A 23,486-nucleotide genomic window follows, 5' to 3' on the forward strand; every position below is an offset into this window, starting at 1 on the left:
CATGCCACCACGCCCGGCTAATTTTTTTGTATTTTAGTAGAGACAGGGTTTCACCACGTTGCCCAGGCTGGTCTTGAACTCCTGAGCTCAGGCAATGCACCCGCCTCGGCCTCCCAAAGTGCTGGGATTACAGGCGCGAGGGAGGAGGCGGCGGCTGTGGGTCAGCTACTTGATTTATCATAGGTACTGTTTCCCTTGTTCGACAGGTTCCAGATGTTCAGGTAAATAACCTTCAGGAGCCCAGGGCCTGGAGCGTGACTGTCCTCAACATTCCCTCTGGTGGCAGACACAGTTTGTCAGTTTGCCAGACAGCCTGCTTTCAAGAGGACAGTTCACTGTTTGCTCATATAGCCGTCAGAGGTATATTGAGTTGGTCATGCCCACATTCTTGGGGTCCCCAGCACACTATGTTGGCCAGACTAGTCCTGAACTCATGACCTCAATCTGCCCACCTCGGCCTCCCAAAGTGCTTGGATTACAGGCATGAGCCATCGCGCCCGGCCTAACCATGTATTTTTTTTTTTGAGACGGAGTCTCGATCCGTCGCCCAGGTTAGATAGAGTGCAGTAGCACCATCTCAGCTCACTGCATCCTCCGCCTCCTGAGTTCAAGCGATTCTCCTGCCTCAGCCTCCCAAGTAGCTGGGATTACAGGTGCCCGCCACCACGCCCAGTTAATCTGTGTATTTTTAGTAGAGATGGGGTTTTACCACCTTGGCCAGTCTGGTCTTGAACTCCTGACCTCGTGATCCACCCGCCTTGGCTTCCCAAAGTGCTGGGATTACAGGTGTAAGCCACCGTGCCTGGCCTTTTTTTTTTTTTTTAAGGCACAGGGCAGAGAGGACTCTTAAGGAGGTTCTGGGTTACGGGACTAGACGGGCCAGTGGCATCAGGGGAGGGTAAGCTGCAGTGGGGTCTGAGGTCAGGGGCCTTGAATCGCAGGGAAAGGCTGGGGCTTGAACTCAGAGGTCCTTGGGAGCCACAGGAGGTTGTAGAGCAGGGGAGGAGCCAGGGAAGGAAACTCTTAAGGAAACAGGGTCATGCCCTGAACACACGTGGAATCCGGGCGTTCGCTGAGTCACAAATCCTGGAAGCTCAGGGTCGCGGAGAGGAAGTTCTGCTGCTGTACGCAAGGTCTTCCTGTTTTTGGAGGAGGCAGGCGCTCCAGGGCCGATCTTCCCGAATCACCTTCACCTCCTGGGGCTCAGAGTCCCTGAGCCACAAGGCCAGGGCAAGGCTGGGGGGTACCCCAGCTGCTGAGAGAGGAAAATGGGCACGGAACTTGCCCAAGAGTTCCCAGAAGGACAAGGCTGCTGAGCTTCTCATTCAGGGCTCCGGGACCTGGACCGTACCCCTTTCTGGTAGGGGGTCCCCTGAACTGGGACCTTCAGGCATGGAGGGCAAGGGGTTCAGAGGGTGAATTCTGCTTACATTTCATTACCTGGGTGGGAGAGGGTCTCCACTCCACATACCTGGAAGTTTCTGCAAAGTTACCTTGAATGGGAGTGGGAAGCAGGTCCCCTTGAGAGGTAGTGAGGTGCCTGTCTTGGAGGTATGCAACGGGAGGATGACAAGGCTGGACTTGGGAAGGAGGTCAGAGCTACCAGGGTCGCAGAGGCCCGTGGCATGGGGAATATTCTGTGATTCTGTAGTTCTGTAGTACTGTCATTCCCGGCTTGTGACTTTTTTTCTTTTTGGACGGAGTCTCACTCTGTTGCCCAGGCTGGAGTGCAGTGGAGTGATCTCAGCTCACTGCAACCTCTGCCTCCTCGGTTCAAGGGATTCTCCTGTCTCAGCCACCCCAGTAGCTGGAATTATAGGCGCACGCCACGATGCCTGGCTAATTTTTGCATTTTTTGTAGAGACAGGGTTTCGCTGTGTTAGGCAGGCTGGTCTTGAACTCCTGACCTTGGGTGATCCTCCCACCTCAGTCTCCCAAAGTGTTGGGATTACAGGCATGAGCCACTGCACCCAGCCAGCTTGTGGCTTATAAAATTCCAAGAGCCTTTGACTTTTCTTTTTTAGCCTTTGAGTTTGATATTTTTGTGCTTTAATTTTAAGAGTTCTTATGCATGTATTTTGAGATTGCATTTTTAAATGTGTGTTTTAGGTACCTATTATAATAATTATTATTAGTTTTTAATTACCGAATGCATTTTTGTTTGAAGTCGTTTCCTGGGCTTTCACGCACCCTGGCCATAAAGTTGTTCTGATAATTAAATCAGTGCTGTGTATTATTATTATTGCCATTATTATTGTTGTTAATTATTATCCCCGTGGGGAATTTTTCTGGGATTCGAAGGAGCTGCTGCGGCTCTCGCGCGCCTTCTTCTGGCCGCGAGCGGGACTGCAGGTAGCTCACCTCGCCGCCCCTCGCCCACAGGCATCACCTCCTGTCGCCTGACCCTCGCCATGCAGACCCCGCGAGCGTCCGCTCCCCGCCCGGCCCTGCTGCTTCTGCTGCTGCTACTGGGGGGCGCCCACGGCCTCTTTCCCGAGGAGCCGCCGCCGCTCAGCGTGGCCCCCAGGGACTGTGAGTACGGGGGTGTCCTGGGCGGGGGGAGTCCCGTGGGAAGGTCTGGGTTCCCAGTTGGGTCCGCTGCCCCCATTTGGGGAATCAACCACGCCAAGAACCACCCCTAGAAGGGGCATGACCTCAGGCACCCCCTCCTCACCCCCAGCCCGGGCTCACACCCCTCTCCACTCCCTCCCTCAGACCTGAACCACTATCCCGTGTTTGTGGGCAGCGGGCCCGGGCGCCTGACCCCCGCAGAAGGTGCTGAAGATCTCAACATCCAACGAGTCCTGCGGGTCAACAGAACGCTATTCATTGGGGACAGGTATTGCTCGGGACAGCGAGGAGGCCTGTGTGACTGGAGCAGAATGAGCGAGGGGGATAGAGAGAGGAGGGGAGGGTCAGGAGGGGACGGGGCAGGTCGTGCAGGGCCTGGTGGGCCACTGGGAGGACTTAGGCTTTGAATTGGAGGAAGGTGGGAGCCACGGAAGGTTATAGGTAGACGAAGGCCTGGACCGGACTCAGGTGCTCACACGCGTCCTCTGGTGGCTGCTTCTGGGAGGCTAGACTGTGGGGGGAGCAAGAGTGGAAGCCAGCGGACCAGGGTGGAGGGGACTGGGCTGTCCAGGTGGAAGCTGTGGAGGGGAGAATGATGAGGCTGGACCAGGTGGAAGCTGTGGAGGGGAGAAATGAGTGTGAGGTCACCGGGCTTCTAGGGATGAGCTTCTCGGACAGATCAGATGCTTTGGAGAAGATGAGGAGGATGAAGAAATGACCACTGGGTTTAACCACACGAGGTCACCAATGGCATTGACCAGGGCAGCTTCCTCGGCATGGGGGTGAGGGGGAGAGGCTGACGGGCGCCTGGGAAGCGCCAAGTGGAGCACCTGACCTAAAGCCACGGGACATGGTGTTGGGGGCAGTCTGTGGGGCGTGTGGGGCAGGAGGTGGAGTGCAGGGTATGAAGGGTGCTGGGGCCCTTAGGAGGGCTGTGGTCGGCGTCGGAGTTGCTCGTGTCAGAGACGTCGGCATGTCCCTGCGTGCCGCCCCACCGTGCACGCCACATTGGTAGTGGGAAGGATGGGATGGGGGAGGGTAGCGGAGCTCCGGTGTCTCACTAACTATGCGCCTCCCCCAGGGACAACCTCTACCGGGTAGAACTGGAGCCCCCCACGTCCACGGAGTTGCGATACCAGAGGGTGAGGAAAGGGTCCAGGTGGGAGTGGAGGGGCAGGACGCGACACTGCGCCGGGGAGCTGGGTGACTCGGCCCTGCACAGCGGGGGCACTTAGGGCTGCTGGGACCCGGTGCCCCCTCACCAGCTCTCTCTGTCTGCAGAAGCTGACCTGGAGATCTAACCCCAGCGACATAAGAGTGTGTCGGATGAAGGGCAAACAGGAGGTGAGCAGGCCCTCGCTCAGTTCCGGCCACCGCTAATCAGCTCTGGCATTGCCCATGCCCCGCCCCACTCCACCAGCCCCGGTCACGCCCAACCCAGCCCCAATCAACCCTGGCCACGCCCCCAAACAGCTCCAAATAGCCATGACCACGCCCACTTCCCCACCCAATTGATCCCAGCCAGGCCCCCAACCTGGCCATAATTAGCCATAGCCACGCCCCAAATAGTTCTGGCTACGCCCACACCCCTGCCCCAGTCAGTCCTAACACAACCCCCAGCCCCGCTCGAAACAGCCCCGGCCGTGCTCACACCCCACCCAATCCATCAGGTCCCCCTCCCGGTCCCTCCTATATCAGCCCTGGCCCGCCCAATAAGCCCAGGCCACGCCCACCTCCCGGCTCTGGCCACGCTCCCAACCTGGCCCCAATTAGCCATAACTATGCCCACCACGCCCCCAGTTAGTTCTGGTCAGCCCATGCCCCACCCTAATCGGCCCTGGCCACGCCCAGGGTGGATGCTTCTCCATCCCCCTTAGGACTCTGCTGTTGCCATGGTTATGCCCATAGTCTGACCACGCCCACCGCCCTGGCCTTGCCTGCTGCTGATACGAAGTGTTTCCCTGTCTGGGCCGCACCGTGTCCCCAGCCATTCCTAGGTTCAGCCCCTGCCTTGGCGACGCCCCCAAGGAGGAGCCGGCCTTGGCCACGCCCACAACAGGCCGGCCCTCTGCCCTAGCCCCGCCCTACACGGCTCCGGTCACTGCCACGCCCACATCGCTCTCCCCTCTCCCTCCTGTCCCCCACCCCAGGGCGAGTGTCGAAACTTCGTAAAGGTGCTGCTCCTTCGGGACGAGTCCACACTCTTTGTGTGCGGTTCCAACGCCTTCAACCCGGTGTGCGCCAACTACAGCGTGAGTCTCCAGACTCCCTGCGCCCCAGGTCTGACCTCCAGGCCTCTGCTCTCCCGACCACCCTTGGCCATGGCCTTTCCCCAGGCCATGTCACCTCCTCCAGGAAGCCTTCCTGGATATACTCTCCCTGCCTCCTCCCCTGAAGTTCAAGAAGGTCAGTGCTGTCCAAACGAGGCCTGTACAGGGGTCAGGGAAGCCGTAGCTACTTAGTCAGTGAGCCAGTTGCAAGACTAATTAGGGATCAGCTCTTAAACCCGTTTACAGGTCAGTAAACTGAGGCCCTGAGAGGTTAAGTGAGTGGCCAAGGCCACACAGTAATCCATGTTGCACCGGGATTCCTCTTGGAGGGGGGAGCTGGGGGAGCCAGGGGCTGCTAGGCGGGGTCAGGAGATCTGTCAATCACGCCCCACGGTCCCTGCAGATAGACACCCTGCAGCCTGTGGGAGACAACGTCAGCGGTATGGCCCGCTGCCCGTACGACCCCAAGCACGCCAATGTCGCCCTCTTCTCTGGTAAGTACCCTCCAACCTCCATCTGATCAGCCCCAGCCACAGGCACGACCTGGCAGTTTCTACTCCAGAGTCTGGGTCATTTAGAAGCAGCTGGATGACCATTTGTCCCGGCTGTGACATGGACAGTCTCTCAGCCCAGGTGTGGGGCTCAGCTGGGATTGAGGCTCAGTGGGGTTCGGGGTTCAGTTAAGGTCAGGGCTTGGGTGGAGGTGGGGCTTGGATGGGATGCAGGCTCAGTCTCAGAAAATCGAGTTTCGACCCACGCAGCCCCTGGCCTCTGCGGTCTCACCTCTTGCCTGCCTTCCCCACCCATCCAGAGGGGATGCTGTTCACAGCTACCGTTACCGACTTCCTAGCCATCGATGCCGTCATCTACCGCAGCCTCGGGGACCGGCCCACCCTGCGCACCGTGAAACACGACTCCAAGTGGTTCAAAGGTGAGACCAGGAAGGGCAGTGGGCCCAGACCTGGCAGGGCGCAGAACCTGACATTCATCAAATCCCCCCACCAGAGTAAGAGTCCCCGAGGCTCTGTGGGGGGCATTTCCACCACATCTTTGGAATCCGTTGGCCTTTTTGAAGACTAGAAAGCTAGAGGAACAAGTTTAGTTGGATCTAAAGTAGAACCCGCTAGAAGTGGGTGGCTTAGAAGCCCAAAATGGAACCCCAGAAAAGATACAGCAGGACTGAGCTCTTCAACACATGAGGGAGGAAGATAACAAAAAATAGTTGATGTTGCCATTCGCGGCAACAGACACAGCGATTTTCGGCTTCTGACCTCCCTTCCCCTGCAAAAAGCAAACTTTGAGTCTGTTTCATTTTGCCTGGGTAACCAGCCTAGGTCCCCCCTTCACCATAAAAGCCAGTGAGTTCTCAGCCCCAGAAACCCCCTTTGTCGTGTCAGGGGCTGAGTTCTGACCCCTCCTCTTCTGCAGAGCCTTACTTTGTCCATGCAGTGGAGTGGGGCAGCCATGTCTACTTCTTCTTCCGGGAGATTGCAATGGAGTTTAACTACCTGGAGAAGGTGAGGCTGGTGCAGTGGGGCATGGAGTTGAGAGGCTCTGATCATGTGAAGTGGAGGGCAGAGGTGGATTCGTGAATCCCTACATGGGGCGAGAGGGTCCTGCCCTCCATTTCCGGTCCCCAGGGCCTCCCTTCCAGCCGTGATCAGGCCCTGAGGCCGAAGGAATCTATGGAGCAGCGATGGAGCACTCAGCTCGGATGAGGGGCTTGAGTTGGAAGTCAGATACACCTGGTGCTGCTCTTGATCGCCTGTCCATCCACCTGCTCACCCTCCCACTTACCCATCTGACTCTTTAGCCCACCCACACTTTCATGAGCCCATTCATCCATCTACTCATCTGCCTACCCACCCTCTCATCCAGCTACTACCCATTCACCCATCCATCTATCCATGCATCCATCTACCTGTCAGTTCATCCAGCCACCCTTCAATCCTATCCATCCATCAGTCCAACTATCCATCCACCTATCCATCATCCATCCACCAATCCATCTTCCCATCCATTCATCCATCTATCCCATCCACCCATCCATGCACCACCCATCCATCATTCATTTATCTATCTATCTACCCACACATCCACCCACCCACCCATCCATCATCCATCCATTTACCCACCCACCCACCTATACATCCATCCCATCCATCCATCTGCGAGTCCATCTACCTACCCGTCTATTCATCCATCTACCCATTCACTCACCCATCCATCCATCCATCTATCCATCATCCATCTGTCCATCTATCCACCAATCCATCCACCCATCCATTTGTCCATCTACCTTTCCATCTATCCATCTCATCCACCCACCCATCATCTAAGCACTCACACATCCTTCCATCCATTTATATGTCCATCTACTCACCCACCCACCCATCCATCTATCTACCCACCCACACATCCATCCATCCATCCATCCATCCATCCATCCATCAGTCTATCCACTCACCCATCTAACCATCCACCCACCCAACTCACCCATGCATCTACCCACTCATCCATCTATCCATCCATTCATCCATCCTTCAACCCACCCACCCATTCATCCATCTACCCACCCCTCCATCTATCCATCCATCCACCCATGCATCCATCTGTCTACCCATCCATCCACCCACCCATTCATCCATCCATCCACCCATCCATCCACCTACCTATCCATCTGTCCATCCATTCATTAACCCACACACCCATTCATCCATCTACCCACCCATCCTTCCATCCATCCACCCATCCACTCACTTTTCCACTCATTGATCCATCCATCTATCTACCTATCCATCCATCCATCTATCCATCCATCCACTCATCCACCCATTCATCCATCCATCTATCCATCCACCCATCCATCCATCTATCCATTCATTTATCCACTTATTCATCTATCCTTCACCCATCCATCTATCCATCTGTCCATCCATTCATCAACCCACCCACCCATTCATCTATCTACCCACCTATCCATCCACCCATCTGTCCATCCATCCATCCATCTATCCATCCACCCACTTATCCACCCATTGATCCATCCATCTATCCACCCACCCATCCACCCATCCACCCATCCATCCATCCACCCATCCACCCATCCATCCATCCATCCATCTATCCACCCACCCATCCATCCGTCCACCCATCAATCCATCCATCCATACATCTACTCATCTACCCATTGATCCATCCATCTATCTACCCACCCATCCATTCATCCACCCATCCATCCATCTACCCATCCACCCATCCACCCATCCATCTATCCATTCACCTATCCACCCATCCATCCATCTACCCATCCACCCATCCATCCATCCACCCACCCATCCATCTACCCATCCACCCACCCATCCATCCATCTACCCATCCACCCATCCACCCATCCATCTATCCATTCACCTATCCACCCATCCATCCATCCACCCATCCATCCATCTACCCATCCACCCATCCATCCATCCACCCATCACGCATCCATCCATCCATCCACCCATCCATCCATCCATTCACCTAGCTTTCTCTCCATCCATCTATCCATCCATCCATCCATCCACCCACCCATCCATCCATCCATCCACCCATCCATCCACCCATCTGTCCATCCATCCATCCACCCATCCATCCATCCATCCACCCATCCATCCATCCATCCATCCATTCACCTAGCTTTCTCTCCATCCATCTATCCACCCATCCATCCATCCACCCATCCATCCATCTACCCATCCACCCACCCACCCATCCATCTATCCATTCACCCATCCACCCATCCATCCATCCACCCATCATGCATCCATCCATCCATCCACCCATCCATCCATCCATTCACCTAGCTTTCTCTCCATCCATCTATCCATCCATCCATCCATCCACCCACCCATCCATCTGTCTATCCACCCATCCATCCACTCATCTGTCCATCCATCCATCCATCCACCCATCCATCCATCTACCCATCCATCCATCCATCCATCCACCCACCCATCCACCCATCCATCCACCCATCCATCCATCCATCCATCCATCCACCCATCCATCCATCCATCCATCCACCCACCCATCTACCCACCCATCCATCCACCCACCCACCCATCCATCCATCCATCCATCCATCCATCCACCCATCCATCCATCTATCCACCCATCCATCCATCTACCCACCTACCCACCCATCCATCCATCCACCATCCATCCATCCATCCACCCATCCATCCATCCATCCATCTATCCACCCATCCATTCATCTACCCACCCACCCACCCATCCATCCATCGACCATCCATCCATCCATCCACCCATCCATCCATCCATCCATCTATCCACCCATCCATCCATCCATTCACCCACTCATCTACCCATTGATCCATCTGTCTATCCATCCATCCACCCATCCATCCATCCATTCACCTAGCTTTCTCTCCATCCATCCATCCATCCACCCATCCATGCATCCATCCATCTATCCATCCACCCATCCATCCATCCATTCACCTAGCTTTCTCTCCATCTATCTATCCATCTATCCACCCACCCATCCATCTACTTACCTACCAGTTACTTGATTACCTCATCCTTCATCTCCTCCATTATCTACCATCCTTCAGATATATTCATTTATCCATCCACCGCACACTCATACCTCCATTGTATCATCCATCCATCTGCTTGTGCACTCATCCCTCTGTCCAGGCAACCAGGCAGTGCTGAAGTGCACAGACTGCCACTAACTCCTACTGTGACCATGGACCGGTCACTTCCTTTAATCCATGCCTCTTATCAGTTTCCCCATACATACAATGGGGGTATCAGTAGCCCTCTCGGAAAGAGCGTAAGAGATATGAGAATAAGGCCAGGCGCGGTGGCTCACGCCTGTAATCCCAGCACTTTGGGAGGCCAAGGCGGGCGGATCACCTGAGGTCAGGAGTTCGAGACCAGCCTGGCTAACATGGTGAAACCCCATCTCTAAAAAATAAAAAATAAAAAAAAGATATGAGAATAAAATGTGGCTCTTAGTGGAAGCAGTGATGATCGTCACTGCTGCTATCATCATCATCGTCATTCCTACCAGGGATTTCTGCCAGGGAAGCTGGTGGCCAGAGAGGAAGGGTGGCTGGCTGGGGTCTCACCAGAGTCAGGGCCAGACTCCTGGATCCCGGCTTGAGTGGTGGGTGGCACAGCCTGTGGGCAGGCCTTCCCGGGCCACAGGGCTCAGGCCCCCATCTGTCCACTGTCACGCCCAGGTGGTGGTGTCCCGCGTGGCCCGAGTGTGCAAGAACGACGTGGGAGGCTCCCCCCGCGTGCTGGAGAAGCAGTGGACGTCCTTCCTGAAGGCGCGGCTCAACTGCTCGGTGCCCGGCGACTCCCACTTCTACTTCAACGTGCTGCAGGCTGTCACAGGCGTGGTCAGCCTGGGGGGCCGGCCCGTGGTCCTGGCGGTGTTCTCCACGCCCAGCAACAGGTCAGCACCCACCAATGGGAGCAAACTGGGAGCGTTTGATGGGCATGGGTAGAAAGGGCCTGACTTCACGCCCCAGATATGCCCTGTGTTGGGCACGATTGGATTAGACCCCTTAGAGGCCTCGGCCCCAGGCTGGGGTGGGACAAGCTGACACTGACCCTCTAAGTCCCTTTGGTCAGAACTGGGCCAAAGATATCCTTTTCCTCTGCCTTTGAAGAGAGGAGCAGGGAGGGCTTCCTGGAGGAGTGGACATCGGAGCTAGGCTTTGGGTGTGAGATGGAGGAAGCGGGAAGGGTGTTCAAGGTTGGAGAAACAGCACGTGCAAAGGCCCTGAGGCTGCAGTGAGTTTTTTTGTTTTTTTGGGTTTTTTTTTTTTTTTTTTTTTTTGAGACAGTCTCCCTCTGTCACCAGGCTGGAGTGCAGTGGCATGATATCAGCTCACTGCAACCTCTACCTCCCGGGTTCAAGCGATTCTCCTGCCTCAGCCTCCTGAGTAGCTGGGATTACAGGTGCCCACCACAACACTCAGCTAATTTTTGTATTTTTAGTAGAGACAGGGTTTCACCATGTTGGCCAGGCTGGTCTCGAACTCCTGACCTCAGGTGTTCTGACTGCCTCAGCCTCCTCCCAAAGTGCTGGGATTACAGGAGTGAGCCACCGCGCCCAGCCAAGTTTGGTATATTTAAGTAATTGCCAGAGGCCCTGTGTAGGAAGGGAACCAGGGAAGAATGGAGGACATGAGGGCAGGGAAGTGATGGGACGGATCAGGCAAGGCCTTGTGGGCTGCAGGCAGGAACCTGGACTTTTCCCCGAGAGCACTAGGGAGCCATGGAAGAGTGAAGAGCAAAAGGGATGAGATCAGATTTGCGTTTTTAAAAAGGCTGATGGGAGGCCAGGCTCGGAGGCTCATGCCTGTAATTCCAGCACTTTGGGAGGCCGAGGTGGGAGGATCATTTAAGGTCAAGAGTTTGAAACCAGCCTGGCCAACATGGTGAAACCCCGTCTCTACTAAAAATAAAAAAATTAGCCAGCCGTGGTGGCGGGTGCATGTAATTTCCAGCTACTTGGGAGGCTAAGGCAGGAGAATCACTTGAACCCGGGAGGTGGAGGATGCAGTGAGCTGAGATCACACCACTGCACTCCAGCCTGGTTGACAAAGCGAGACTCTGTCTCAAAAAACAAAAAAGCGGCAGGGCACAGTGGCTCACGCCTGTAATCCCAGCACTTTGGGAAGCCGAGGCAGGCAGATCACCTGAGGTCAGGAGTTCGAGACCAGCCTAACCAACATGGAGAAACCCCGTGTCTACTAAAAAATACAAAGTTAGCTGGGTGTGGTGACGCATGCCTGTAATCCCAGCCAGCTACTCCGGAGGCTGAGGCAGGAGAATTGCTTGAACCCAGGAGGTGGAGGTTGCGGTGAGCCCAGATCACGCCATTGCACTCCAGCCTGGGCAACAAGAGCAAAACTCCATCTGAAGAAAAGAAAAACGCCTGCTGGGGAATGGGTTCATGGGTTCTAGCAGTGGCAGTGGGGAGGCAGGACATCCAGTGAAACAGGGATGGGGGCCTGGACAGGGGGTGGCCTCGGAGACACTGCACTGTGGTCCAATCTGAGCGGTTACTCGGGAGCAGCGGCTGCGCTGGACAGATGGAGGAGGGGCAGAGGACATCTCTGGCCCTGGAAGACTGGAGATTTGCTGGCTTCTGGGGACAGAGGCTCCTGCACACGCCTCTCCGAGATGGGGTCTCCCACTGGGCTGACCACACTCTCTCATCCCGACCCCTCAGCATCCCTGGCTCGGCTGTCTGCGCCTTTGACATGACACAGGTGGCAGCTGTGTTTGAAGGCCGCTTCCGAGAGCAGAAGTCCCCCGAGTCCATCTGGACGCCGGTGCCGGAGGATCAGGTGCCTCGACCCCGGTGAGAATCCCCTCCATCCTGAGTCACGTGCCCAGATGAAGTCCTAGTCCCCAGGGCCAAGGGCTGGGGCTTCCGGGTGGTTATTTAGCTGATGCTGAGTTCAGCTGTACCCGTTATGCAGATGGGAAAAACTGAGGCCGGGTGCGGTGGCTCACACCTGTAATCCTAGCACTTTGGGAGGCTAAGGTGGGCAGATCACCTGAGGTCAAGGGTTCGAGACCAGCCTGGCCAACATGGTGAAACCCTGTCTCTACTAAAAATGCAAAAATTAGCCAGGTGTAGTAGTGCATGCCTGTAATCCCACCTACTTGGGAGGCTGAGTCAGGAGAATCACTTGAACCCAGGAGGCGGAGGTTGCAGTGAGCCAAGATTTTGCCATTGCACTCCAGCCTGGGTGACAGATTGAGACTCTGTCTCAAAAAAAAGAAAAAACAGAAGCCGGGCGTGGTGGCTCACGCCTGTAATCCCAGTACTTTGGGAGGCTGAGGTGGGCAGATCACGAGGTGAAGAGATTGAGACCATCCTGGTCAACCTGGTGAGACCCCATCTCTACTAAAAATATAAAATGTATCTGGGCATGGTGGCAGGCACCTGTGGTCCCAGCTGCTTGGGAGGCAGAGGCAGGAGAATCACTTGACCTGGGAGGCGGAGGTTGCAGTGAGCTGAGATCGCACCACTGCACTCCAGCCTGGTGACAGAGTGAGACTCTGTCTCAAAAAAAAAGAAAAAGAAAATTGAGGCCCGTTGGGTAAGGCAGTGGGTCCCCTGGTGTATCAGGTCCCTTTATGAAGACCTTTACGTTCATTCTGACCGCACCCATGTCACCCCAGGCCTGGGTGCTGTGCAGCCCCCGGAACGCAGTACAATGCCTCCAGCGCCCTGCCGGATGACATCCTCAACTTCGTCAAGACCCACCCTCTGATGGACGAGGCGGTGCCCTCGCTGGGCCATGCGCCCTGGATCGTGCGGACCCTGATGAGGTCAGGAGGGGCAGGGCACGGCTAAGAGAGAGTACAGGGTAGATGGAGGGTGAGAGGAGCCAGATGCTCAGCACAGGTGAGCCCACAGCTTCTGGCGCTGCCCGGACAGCTGGAGACAGACACAGAGAGACAGAGACGGAAAGATGGAGAGACGCTAGGAGAGAGATAGAGAACAAAGAGACAGAGAAAGATCAAGAGGTGACAGGCAGGTCGCCGGGGGCGGTGGCTCATGCCCGTAATCCCAGCACTTTGGGAGGCCAAGGCAGCCGGATGACCTAAGGCCAGGAGTTTGAGACCAGCCTGGCCAACATGGAGAAACCTCGTCTCTACTTAAAATACAAAAATTAGCCCGGTGTGGTAGCGGGTGCCTGTAATCCCAGCTACTCGGGAGGCTGAGGCAGGAGAAACACTTGAACCCGGGAGGTGGAGGTTGCAGTGAGCTGAAATCGAACTGTTGCACTCCAGCCTGGGCGACAAAGTGAGGCTCCATCTCAAAGAAAGAAAAAAGGTAGATAGATATATATCAGGAGAACAAAGTGGGAGAAAGACAGAGACAGGAGAGAGACAATCAGAGACAGACAGACAGGAGAGAGACAAAGGGGCCCCTGGCATGGTGACTCACACCTGTAATCCCAACACTTTGGGAGGCTGAGTGGGGGCGGATCACCTGAGGTCAGGAGTTCGAGACCAGCCTGGCCAAGTGGTGAAACCCCGCCTCTACTAAAAATATTTTAAAAATTAGCTGGGCGTGGTGGCACGTGCCTTTAGTCCCAGCTACTCAGGAGGCTGAGGTAGGAAAATCGCTTGAACCCAGGAGGCGGAGGTTGCAGTGAGCTGAGATCGCGCCACTGCACTACAGCCTGGGTGACGGAGTGAGACTCTGTCTCAACCAAAGAGACAGGGCCGGGGAGAGCCTGGTTTGGGGTTGTGTTTCTGGCGAGTATGCCCTCGTGCCTGTGTGTTCACCGTGTGCGTGGCATCCGTGTACACACAGATTTATTGCTGTTGCCTGTGTTGGTGTGTCAGCGTCTGTGTGCACCTGTATAACCAGGCGCATGCCCGTGTTGGTGGCACGTGGTGGCTGGGGGGTTCCTGGGGGATACGTGGCCATTCTGACCCTTCCCCGCACTGTCCCCCAGGCACCAGCTGACTCGAGTGGCCGTGGACGTGGGAGCTGGCCCCTGGGGCAACCAGACCGTTGTCTTCCTGGGTTCCGAGGCAGGGACCATCCTCAAGTTCCTTGTCCAGCCCAATGCCAGCACCTCAGGGACATCCGGGCTCAGTGTCTTCCTGGAGGAGTTTGAGACCTACCGGCCCGACAGGTGAGTCCGGGCAAAGGTGGGGAGGGCTCGCCAGCAGGAGGGGAGATGGGCGGGTGCCCTCAGCCTCACCTCTCTGCTTCTCCCCAGGTGTGGACGGCCCGGCGGTGGCGAGACAGGGCAGCGGCTGCTGAGCTTGGAGCTGGACGCAGCTTCCGGGGGCCTGCTGGCTGCCTTCCCCCGCTGCGTGGTCCGAGTGCCTGTGGCTCGCTGCCAGCAGTACTCGGGGTGTATGAAGTGAGTGTCCACCCCCGGCCAGCCGTGGGCGGGAAGCAAGGGAGGCTGAGCGCAGGGAGGGAGAGAAGGGTTCCCGTCAAAAGCCCAGCAGTGTCCTAGTCATTGAGCTGGGCAGAGGCACAGCCCGTGCAAAGGCCCGGGGGCGGGACCACACCTGGTGTGCTGGAAGAACAGCGAGGAGGCCGGCGTGGCTGGAGCAGAGTGAGCAAGGAAGAGAGTGGGAAGAGAGGAGGATGGGGGGACGGAGCAGTTAGCGCAGACTTTGTGGGCCTTGAGAGGACGTGGACTTTGACCTCGAGAAAGGTGGGAGCCATGTAGGGTTGCAGGCAGAGGAGGGACAGGCCCTGACTCGGGTGCTCACGGGTGCCCTCTGGTGGCTGCTGCCAGGAGGAGACAGCAGGGGAAGGAGAACCAGGGACCAGGCGGAGGCTGTTTCCCTGTCTCTAAAACAGGAGCAAAGCTGGGATGCATGCCAGTGCTGGTGCACGCCTGGGCTCCATGTTTGCTGTCAACATGGAGGACCCTGCGTCCTGCCCGCCGCTATTGTAACAATGACCCGGTAGCTCCGAGTCCAAGGGCACAGTCTCTGGCGCAATGCCTGGGCCGCCATCCCAGCTCTGCCACTTGGGCAAACATTTACTTTCTCGAACCTCAGTTTGCTTATCTGTAAAATGGGCAGTGAACAGTGCCCTGCACTCCGATTTGTTCTAAAGACTCCAGGAGTTGCTGCTAAGAGGCAGGGGCCGGGCACGGTGGCTCACGCCTGTCATCCCAGCACCCTGGGAGGCCAAGATGGGAAGACTGCTCAAACCCAGGAGTTTAAGACCAGCCTGGGCAACACAGCATAGTGAGACTGTCTCTAAAAAAAAAAAAAAAAAAATGCAAAAATTAGCTGGGCCTGGTGGCAAACGCCTCTGGTTGCAGCTACTGAGAAGGCTGAGGCAGGAGGACCGATTGAGCCTGGGTGGTTGAGGCTGCAGTAAACTACGACCGTGCCACTGTACTCCAGCCTAGGTGACAGAACAAGACCCTGTCTCTTAAAGAAAAAAATTTCAATTTTAGTTTAAAAACTTTTAAAAATTTTTTTTAAAAAGGCCAGGTGCGGTGGCTCACGCCTATAATCCTAGCACTTTGGGAGGCCGAGGCGGGTGGATCACCTGAGGTCAGGAGTTCGAGACCAGCCTGACCAACCTGGTGAAACCTCGTCTCTACTAAAAATACAAAAATTAGCCAGGCTAGGTGGCTTGTGCCTATAATCCCAGCTACTTGGGAGGCTGAGGCAGGAGAATCACTTGAACCTCGGAGGCGGAGGTTGCAGTGAGCTGAGATCACACCATTGCGCTCCAGTCTGGACAGCAAGAATGAGATTCTGTCTCATAAATAAATAAATAAACAAAATAAAATAAAATAAAAATTTAAAAGGCAGGTGCTTAGAACAGGGCCCACAGGTCACCGTCCCCACCGGGGCTGTGTGAGTGAGTTGGTCACTTGTCCCATTCGGTCCCTGGTCTGCTCTAGGAACTGTATCGGCAGTCAGGACCCCTACTGCGGGTGGGCCCCCGATGGCTCCTGCATCTTCCTGAGCCCGGGCACCAGGTACTGCGGGAGAGGGAGGGGGGTGGAGGGTGTGTTGGACCCACGCATGATCCGGGATCCCCCTGGCCTCTGACTGTGAGACAGGGCTCTCCTGACGGTGCCTCCTCTCCCCATTAGAGCCGCCTTTGAGCAGGACGTGTCCGGGGCCAGCACCTCAGGCTTAGGAGACTGCACAGGTGAGTGGGGGGGGGCGGATAGCAGGCTAAGCTAAGACCCCATCCCCAACCACAAGGGCGGGGAGAGGGGAAGCTGGGGGACCCTCAAATCCTCTGGGGGGTGGGTGGGGAAAGTGGATTCCATCCGACTTTAGAAAGGTGTGAGGAGTCGGCCAGCTGGGATGGTTCACACCTGTAATCCCAGCACTTTGGGAGGCTGAGGTGGGTGGATCACCTGAGGTCAGGAGTTCGAGACTGGCCTGGCCAACATGGAGAAACCCTGTCTCTACTAAAAATACAAAATTAGCCAGGCGTGGTGGCAGGTGCCTGTAATCCCAGCTACTCGGGAGGCTGAGGCAGGAGAATCGCTTGAACTTGGGAGGCAGAGGTTATTGTGAGCCGAGATCTCACCATTTCACTCCAGCCTGGGCAACAAGAGCAAAATTCCACCTCAAAAAGAAAGAAAGAAAGAAAGAAAGGTGTGGGGAGGTCTCATTTCTTGGGGAGGGTGATAGGGGAAGAACAGAGACCCCAGAAGACAGACAGACACCAAAAAATGGACAGGCTTTGACAGGGATGAAGAGAGAACAGAAGGCGAAGACACAAACTTCTACAGGACGGAAGGGGCCAGATGTGGGCTCATGCCTGCGATCCCAGCATTTTGAGAGTCTGAGACAGGAGGATTGCTTGAGGTCAGGGGTTCCAGACCAGCCTGGGCAACATGGTAAAACCCTGTTTCTAAAACAAAAACCCAAAGATCATCCAGACGTGGTGGTGCTCGCCTGTAGTCCCAGCTACCTCAGTAGGAGGACCACTTGGCCCCAGGGAGGTGGAGGCTGCACTGAGCTGTGATCAGGCCACTGCACTCCAGCCTGGGCGACAGAGCAAGACCCTGTCTTTTTTTTTTTGAGACAGTCTTGCTGTCACCCAGGCTGGAGTGCAGTGGTGCAATCTCGGCTCACTGCAACCTCTGCCTCCCAGGTTCAATCGATTCTCCTGCCTCAGCCTCCCAAGTAGCTGAGATTACAGGTGCGCGCCACCACGCCTGGCTAATTTTTGTATTCTTTGTAGAGATAGGGTTTCTCCATGTTGGCCAGGCTGGTCTCGAACTTTTGACCTCAGGTTATTTGCCCACTTTGGCCTCGCAAAGTGCTGGAATTACAGATGTGAGCCACCGTGCCTGGCCAATATCTTGTCTTTCATAGAACAAAGACGTGGCCGGGCGCGGTGGCTCACACCTGTAATCCCAGCTCTTTGGGAAGCCAAGGTGGGTGGATCACCTGAGGTTGAGAGTTTGAGACCAGCCTGACCGACATGGAGAAACCCCATCTTTACTAAAAAAAGTAACAAAAAATTAGCCGGGCATGGTGATGCACGCTTGCAATCCCAGCTACTGGGGAGGCTGAGGCAGGAGAATCCCTTTTACCCAGGAGGTGGAGGTTGCAGTGAGCTGAGATGGTGCCATTGCACTTCAGCCTGGGCGACAAGAGCAAAACTCCGTTTCAAAAATTAAAAGTAAAATAATAAAGCAAACAGGTCGCCGCTGGCAGGGTTGCAGTGAGCTGCACCACTGCACTCCAGCCTGGGGGACAGAGCCGGACTCTGTCAGAGAAATAAATAACTTAAGTAGAGGACAGAGGGCCCGAGGAGGCAGGAGGGGTGCCCAGGGCAGCCCCGCCAGGCCCCCCTCACCCCGGCTCTCCCCGCCAGGACTCCTGCGGGCCAGCCTCTCCGAGGACCGCGCGGGGCTGGTGTCCGTGAACCTGCTGGTGACATCGTCGGTGGCGGCCTTCGTGGTGGGAGCCGTGGTGTCCGGCTTCAGCGTGGGCTGGTTCGTAGGTCTCCGCGAGCGGCGGGAGCTGGCCCGGCGCAAGGACAAGGAGGCCATCCTGGCGCACGGGGCGGGCGAGGCGGTGCTGAGCGTCAGCCGCCTGGGCGAGCGCAGGGCGCAGGGCCCCGGGGGCCGGGGCGGGGGCGGCGGCGGCGGCGCCGGGGTCCCCCCCGAGGCCCTGCTGGCGCCCCTGATGCAGAACGGCTGGGCCAAGGCCACGCTGCTGCAGGGCGGGCCCCACGACCTGGACTCGGGGCTCCTGCCCACGCCCGAGCAGACGCCGCTGCCGCAGAAGCGCCTGCCCACCCCGCACCCGCACCCCCACGCCCTGGGCCCCCGCGCCTGGGACCACGGCCACCCCCTGCTCCCAGCCTCCGCCTCGTCCTCCCTCCTGCTGCTGGCCCCCGCCCGGGCCCCCGAGCAGCCCCCCGCGCCAGGGGATCCGACCCCCGACGCGCGCCTCTATGCTGCCCGGCCCGGCCGCGCCTCCCACGGCGACTTCCCACTCACTCCCCACGCCAGCCCGGACCGCCGGAGGGTGGTGTCGGCGCCCACGGGCCCCTTGGACCCAGCCTCAGCCGCCGATGGCCTCCCTCGGCCCTGGAGCCCACCCCCGACGGGCAGCCTGCGGAGACCACCGGGCCCCCACGCCCCTCCGGCCGCCGCCCTGCGCCGCACCCACACCTTCAACAGCGGCGAGGCCCGGCCTGGGGACCGCCACCGGGGCTGCCACGCGCGGCCCGGCACGGACTTGGCCCATTTCCTCCCCTATGGGGGGACGGACAGGACTGCGCCCCCCGTGCCCTAGGCCGGGGACCCCCGATGCCTTGGCAGTGCCAGCCACGGGAACCAGGAGCGAGAGACGGTGCCAGAACGCCGGGCCCGGGGCAGCTCCGAGTGGGTGCTCAAGCCCTCCGACCCACCCGCGGAGTGGGGGGCCCCCTCCGCCACAAGGAAGCACAACCTGCTCGCCCTCCCCCCACCCGGGGCCGCAGGACGCTGAGACGGTTTGGGGGCGGGTGGGCGGGAGGACTTCGCTATGGATTTGAGGTTGACCTTATGCGCGTAGGTTTTTGGTTTCTTTTGCAGTTTTGGGTTTCTTTTGCAGTTTTCTAACCAATTGCACAACTCCGTTCTCGGGGTGACGGCGGGCCGGGGAGGCTTGGAGGCCGGGTGAGGAGCGGAGGGCCCACAGCTGCAGACCCAAGCCCTCCCCAACCCCTGGAAAGGTCCGTCCCCGACCCAGGCCCCTGGCGTGTGTGGGTGTGCGTGCGTGTGCGTGCCGTGTTCGTGTGCAAGGGGCCAGGGAGGTGGGCGTGCGTGTGTGTGCCAGCCAGGGCTGCTGTGGGCGTGTGTGTCGGGTGGGCCACGTGTGCAGGGTATGTGTCCACGAGCGAGTGTGGTGGCCCCAGCGGTCTGGGCACTGGCTGAGCCGATGCTGGGGCTTCCAGAAGGCCGGGGGCCTCCGAGGTGCCGGTTAGGAGTTCGAACCCCCCCCCCAACCACTCTGTAGAGGGAAGCGGGGGCAATGCCGGGGTTTCAGGCAGGGGACACGGGGAGGGCCTGCCCAGAAGTCACATTGGCAGCAGCTGTCTAAAGGGCTTGGGGGCCTGGGGGGTGGCGAAGGTGGGTGGGGCCCCCCTGTAAATACGGCCCCAGGGTGGTGAGAGAGTCCCACGCCACCCGTCCTCTTGTGACCTCCCCTCTCTGACCGCCAGCTGACCATGCATGCCACGTGGCCGGCTGGGTCCTCCACCCTCTCTGGAGTTTGCCTCCCCTAGTCCCCTCCCCATCAATAAAACTCTGTTTACAACCACCGGCCCCCACGACTCTGGCTCTGCTCTGCCTTCTGGTTGGGGGAGGCACAGGTAGGGGGCACTTTCAAAACTCAAGGCCAGGCAGGGTGCGGTGGCTCACGCCTGTAATCCCAGCACGCTTTGGGAGGCCGAGGCAGGTGGATCGCTTGATGTCAGGAGTTCAAAACCAGCCTGGCCAACATGGCAAAACCCTGTCTCTACTAAAAATACAAGAAAATTAGCCAGGCATGGTGGCGGGCACCTGTAATCCCAGCTACTCAGCAGACTGACGCAGGAGAATAGCTTGAACCTGGGAGGTGGAGGCTGCAGTGATCCCAGATCAAGCCACTGTACTCCAGCCTGGGTGACAGAGCAAGACTCTGTCTCAAAAAAAAAAGGCTGGGTCAAAACAAATCTGGGGAGCTGAGTGCGGAAAAATGGGGACTCGGGGGTCCCGTCTTCATCTGCGTAGGAGCCAGTTCCTTTTTTTTTTGAGGTGGAGTCTCACTCTGTGGCCCAGACTGGAGTGCATTGGTGCAATCTCAGGTCACTGCAACCTCCGCCTCCTGGGTTCAAGCAATTTTCCTGCCTCAGCCTCCCAAGTAGCTGGGATTACAGGTGCGCACCACCATGCTGAGCTAATTTTTGTATTTTGTATGTTTTTATTTTTATTTTTTATTTATTTATTTATTTATTGAGACGGAGTTTCGCTCTTGTTACCCAGGCTGGAGAGCAATGGCGCGATCTCGGCTCATTGCAACCTCCGCCTCCTGGGTTCAGGCAATTCTCCTGCCTCAGCCTCCTGAGTAGCTGGGATGACAGGCATGTGCCACCGTACCCAGCTAATTTTTTGTATTAGTAGAGACGGGGTTTCACCATGTTGATCAGGATGGTCTTGATCTCTTGACCTCATGATCCACCCGCCTCGGCCTCCCAAAGTGCTGGGATTACAGGCTTGAGCCACCGCGCCCGGCCCAATTTTTGTATTTTTTAATATAGACAGGGTTTCACCATGTTGGTCAGGCTGGTCTCGAGCTCCTGACCTCATGATCTGGCCACCTTGACCTCCCAAAGTGCTGGGATTAGAGGCATGAGCCACCGCGCCCAGCCACCGGTTTCTACTTATTTATTTTTTAGAGACAGGGTCTTGCTATGTTGCCCAGGCTGGTCTCAAACTCCTGAGCTCAAGTGATCCTCCTGCCTCAGCCTCCCAAAGTGCTGGGATTACAGGTGTGAGCCAGTACACGCAGCTCAGGGACCAGTTTCTGATTGTTCCTGCAGCAACTATTTAGTGTGCTCCTACTATGTGCCAAGTACTGTTTGGGGGTGAAGAACCCCTCTTACGGAGCTCATGATCTAGTTTGAAAAATATATAATAAAGAAAAATCATTCAATTTGCCTGCAACTCCAGCACTTGGGGAGGCCGAGGCAAGCAGATCACTTGAGGCCAGGAATTCAAGACCAGCCTGGCAAATATAGTGAAACCATGTCTCTACTAAAAATTAGCTGGGCGTGGTGGCTTATGCCCATAGTCCTAGGGCTTTGGGAGGCCCAGGCGGGTGGATTGAGACCATCCTGGCTAACATGGTGAAACCCCGTCTCTACTAAACATACAAAAATTAGCTGGGCATGGTGGCGCGCGCCTGTAGTCCCAGCTACTCGGGAGACTGAGGCAGGAGAATTGCCTGAACCCAGGAGGCGGAGGTTGCAGTGAGCCGAGATCGCGCCATTGCACTCCAGCCTGGGCAGCAAGAGTGAAACTCCGTCTCAAAAAAAAAAAAAGAATTTATTTTTTTTTCCTGAGACAGGGTCTCGTTCTGTTGCCCAGGCTGGATTGCGATGGTCCAATCACAGCTCACTGTAGCCTCAACCTCCTGGACTCAAGCCATCCCCTCACCTCAGCCTCCCGAGTAGCTGGGACTCCAGGTATGTGCCACCACCCTCGGCTTATTTTTCTATTTTTAGTAGAGACAGGGTTTTGCCATATTCCCCAGGCTGGTCTCAAACTCCTGGGCTTAAGAGACTCGCCCACCTTGGCCTCCAAAGTGCTGGCATTACAGGTGTGAGCCACTGTGTCCGGCTGAATTTTTCTTAATGTTGGGAAAATATACATGCCACATGCCATTCTATTTATCATCGTAACTTTTTTTGCTTGTTTGTTTTTTTGCTTTGTTTTTGTTTTGAGATGGAGTCTCTCACTGTTGCCCAGGCTGGAGTGCAGTGGCGCGATCTCGGCTCGCTGCAACCTCCGCCTCCTGGGTTCAAGCAATTCTCCTGCCTCAGCCTTCTGAGTAGCTGGGATTACAGGCGTGAGCCACCGCGCCAGACCTATTTTAACCATATTTAAGTGCACAGCCCAGGAGCGTTATGTATACTCACAGTGTTATGCAGCTATCACCATCCTCATCTCTAGAATTTTCTCCTCTTCCCAAACTCAAACTCTGTCCCCATAAACACTCACTCCCCAGGCCCCTTTCCCAGCCTTATGAGTTTTAAGTGGGACAAGAAGCCATCAGAGAGTTTTAAGCAGGGGATGTGAGCTGACTTCATTTTCAGGGATCATTTTGTCACTGTGTCACTACATTTCACAAGCCTTCCTCCCTCTCAGCCCATGTTGATTAAGACCTACTAATGGCTGGGCTCTGGGGACAGGGCAGGGCACAAGACAGACCGGGTGCCGTGGCTCACGTCTATAATCCCAGCACTTGGGGAGACTGATACTGAGAGGATCCCTTGAGCCCAGGAGTTCGAGACCAGCCTAGGCAACATAGAAAAAATTTAAAAAATTAGCTGGGCATGGTAGCATGTGCCTGTAGTCACAGCTACTTGGGAGGCTGAGGCAGGAGAATCACTTAAACCCAGGAAGTGGAGGTTGCAGTGAGCTGAGATCGTGTCACTGCACTGCAGCCTGGGTGACAGACTCTGTCTCAAAAAAAAAAAAAAAAATTAGGTATGGTGGCATATGCCCATAGTCCCAGCTATTGGGAGGCCTGCAGCCCAGGGTTCAAAGCTACAGTGAGCTGATTGTACCACTGTGTGCTCCAGGCTGGGTGACAGAGTGAAATACTGTCTCAAAAAAAAAAAGTGCACAGTGGCTCACACCTGTAATTTCAGCATTTTGGGGGGCCAAGGCCAGTGGATCACATGAGCTCAGGAGTTCGAGACCAGCCTGGGCCACATGGCGAAATCCTGTCTCTATTAAAAATATAAAAATTAGCTAGGCATGGTGGTGCGTGCCTGTAGTCCCAGCTACTCAAGAGGCTGACGGGGAGTATCGCCTGAGCCTGGGATGCCGAGGTTGCAGTGAGCTGAGATCTCACCACTGCACTGCAGCCTGGGTA

At 56.5% G+C, this 23,486-nt stretch overlaps 2 protein-coding genes across 2 annotated transcripts; both read left to right on the plus strand.

Moving 5' to 3' along the window:
* The first annotated feature begins 840 nt into the window (after positions 1-840).
* Positions 841-20,171, plus strand: SEMA6B (semaphorin 6B). The gene is made up of 17 exons (XM_064382054.1): positions 841-1,360; positions 2,383-2,532; positions 2,716-2,839; positions 3,653-3,713; positions 3,853-3,915; positions 4,722-4,823; positions 5,245-5,335; positions 5,653-5,772; positions 6,270-6,358; positions 10,094-10,311; positions 12,100-12,231; positions 13,062-13,211; positions 14,351-14,533; positions 14,621-14,767; positions 16,286-16,363; positions 16,481-16,539; positions 18,229-20,171. The coding sequence occupies exons 2-17, from the start codon at positions 2,412-2,414 to the stop codon at positions 19,155-19,157; spliced, it is 2,667 nt and encodes an 888-aa protein (XP_064238124.1). The 5' UTR covers positions 841-1,360; positions 2,383-2,411; the 3' UTR covers positions 19,158-20,171.
* On the plus strand, positions 6,366-8,886 carry LOC135276806 (uncharacterized). Its single transcript, XM_064382055.1, has 2 exons — positions 6,366-8,252; positions 8,293-8,886. Exons 1-2 carry the CDS (start codon positions 6,670-6,672, stop codon positions 8,684-8,686), a joined length of 1,977 nt encoding a protein of 658 aa, XP_064238125.1. The 5' UTR covers positions 6,366-6,669; the 3' UTR covers positions 8,687-8,886.
* Positions 20,172-23,486: the final 3,315 nt, after the last annotated feature.

Source organism: Aotus nancymaae, unplaced genomic scaffold (assembly GCF_030222135.1).
Source record: "Aotus nancymaae isolate 86718 unplaced genomic scaffold, 86718_ANA_hifiasm-v0.15.2.pri h1tg000028l, whole genome shotgun sequence".
Classification (NCBI taxonomy): domain Eukaryota; kingdom Metazoa; phylum Chordata; class Mammalia; order Primates; family Aotidae; genus Aotus; species Aotus nancymaae.

What these genes read in the sequence shown, in the direction of transcription:
- SEMA6B (XM_064382054.1), top strand. Translation starts at nt 2,412, where the DNA reads ATGCAGACCCCGCGAGCGTCCGCTCCCCGCCCGGCCCTGCTGCTTCTG. An exon ending in GATCAGGTGCCTCGACCCCG is followed by an intron (nt 12,232 to 13,061) that starts GTGAGAATCCCC and finishes ATGTCACCCCAG; the next exon opens with GCCTGGGTGCTGTGCAGCCC. An exon ending in GAGACCTACCGGCCCGACAG is followed by an intron (nt 14,534 to 14,620) that starts GTGAGTCCGGGC and finishes GCTTCTCCCCAG; the next exon opens with GTGTGGACGGCCCGGCGGTG.
- LOC135276806 (XM_064382055.1), top strand. Translation starts at nt 6,670, where the DNA reads ATGAGCCCATTCATCCATCTACTCATCTGCCTACCCACCCTCTCATCC. An exon ending in CCATCCATCTATCCATTCAC is followed by an intron (nt 8,253 to 8,292) that starts CTATCCACCCAT and finishes CCATCCATCTAC; the next exon opens with CCATCCACCCATCCATCCAT.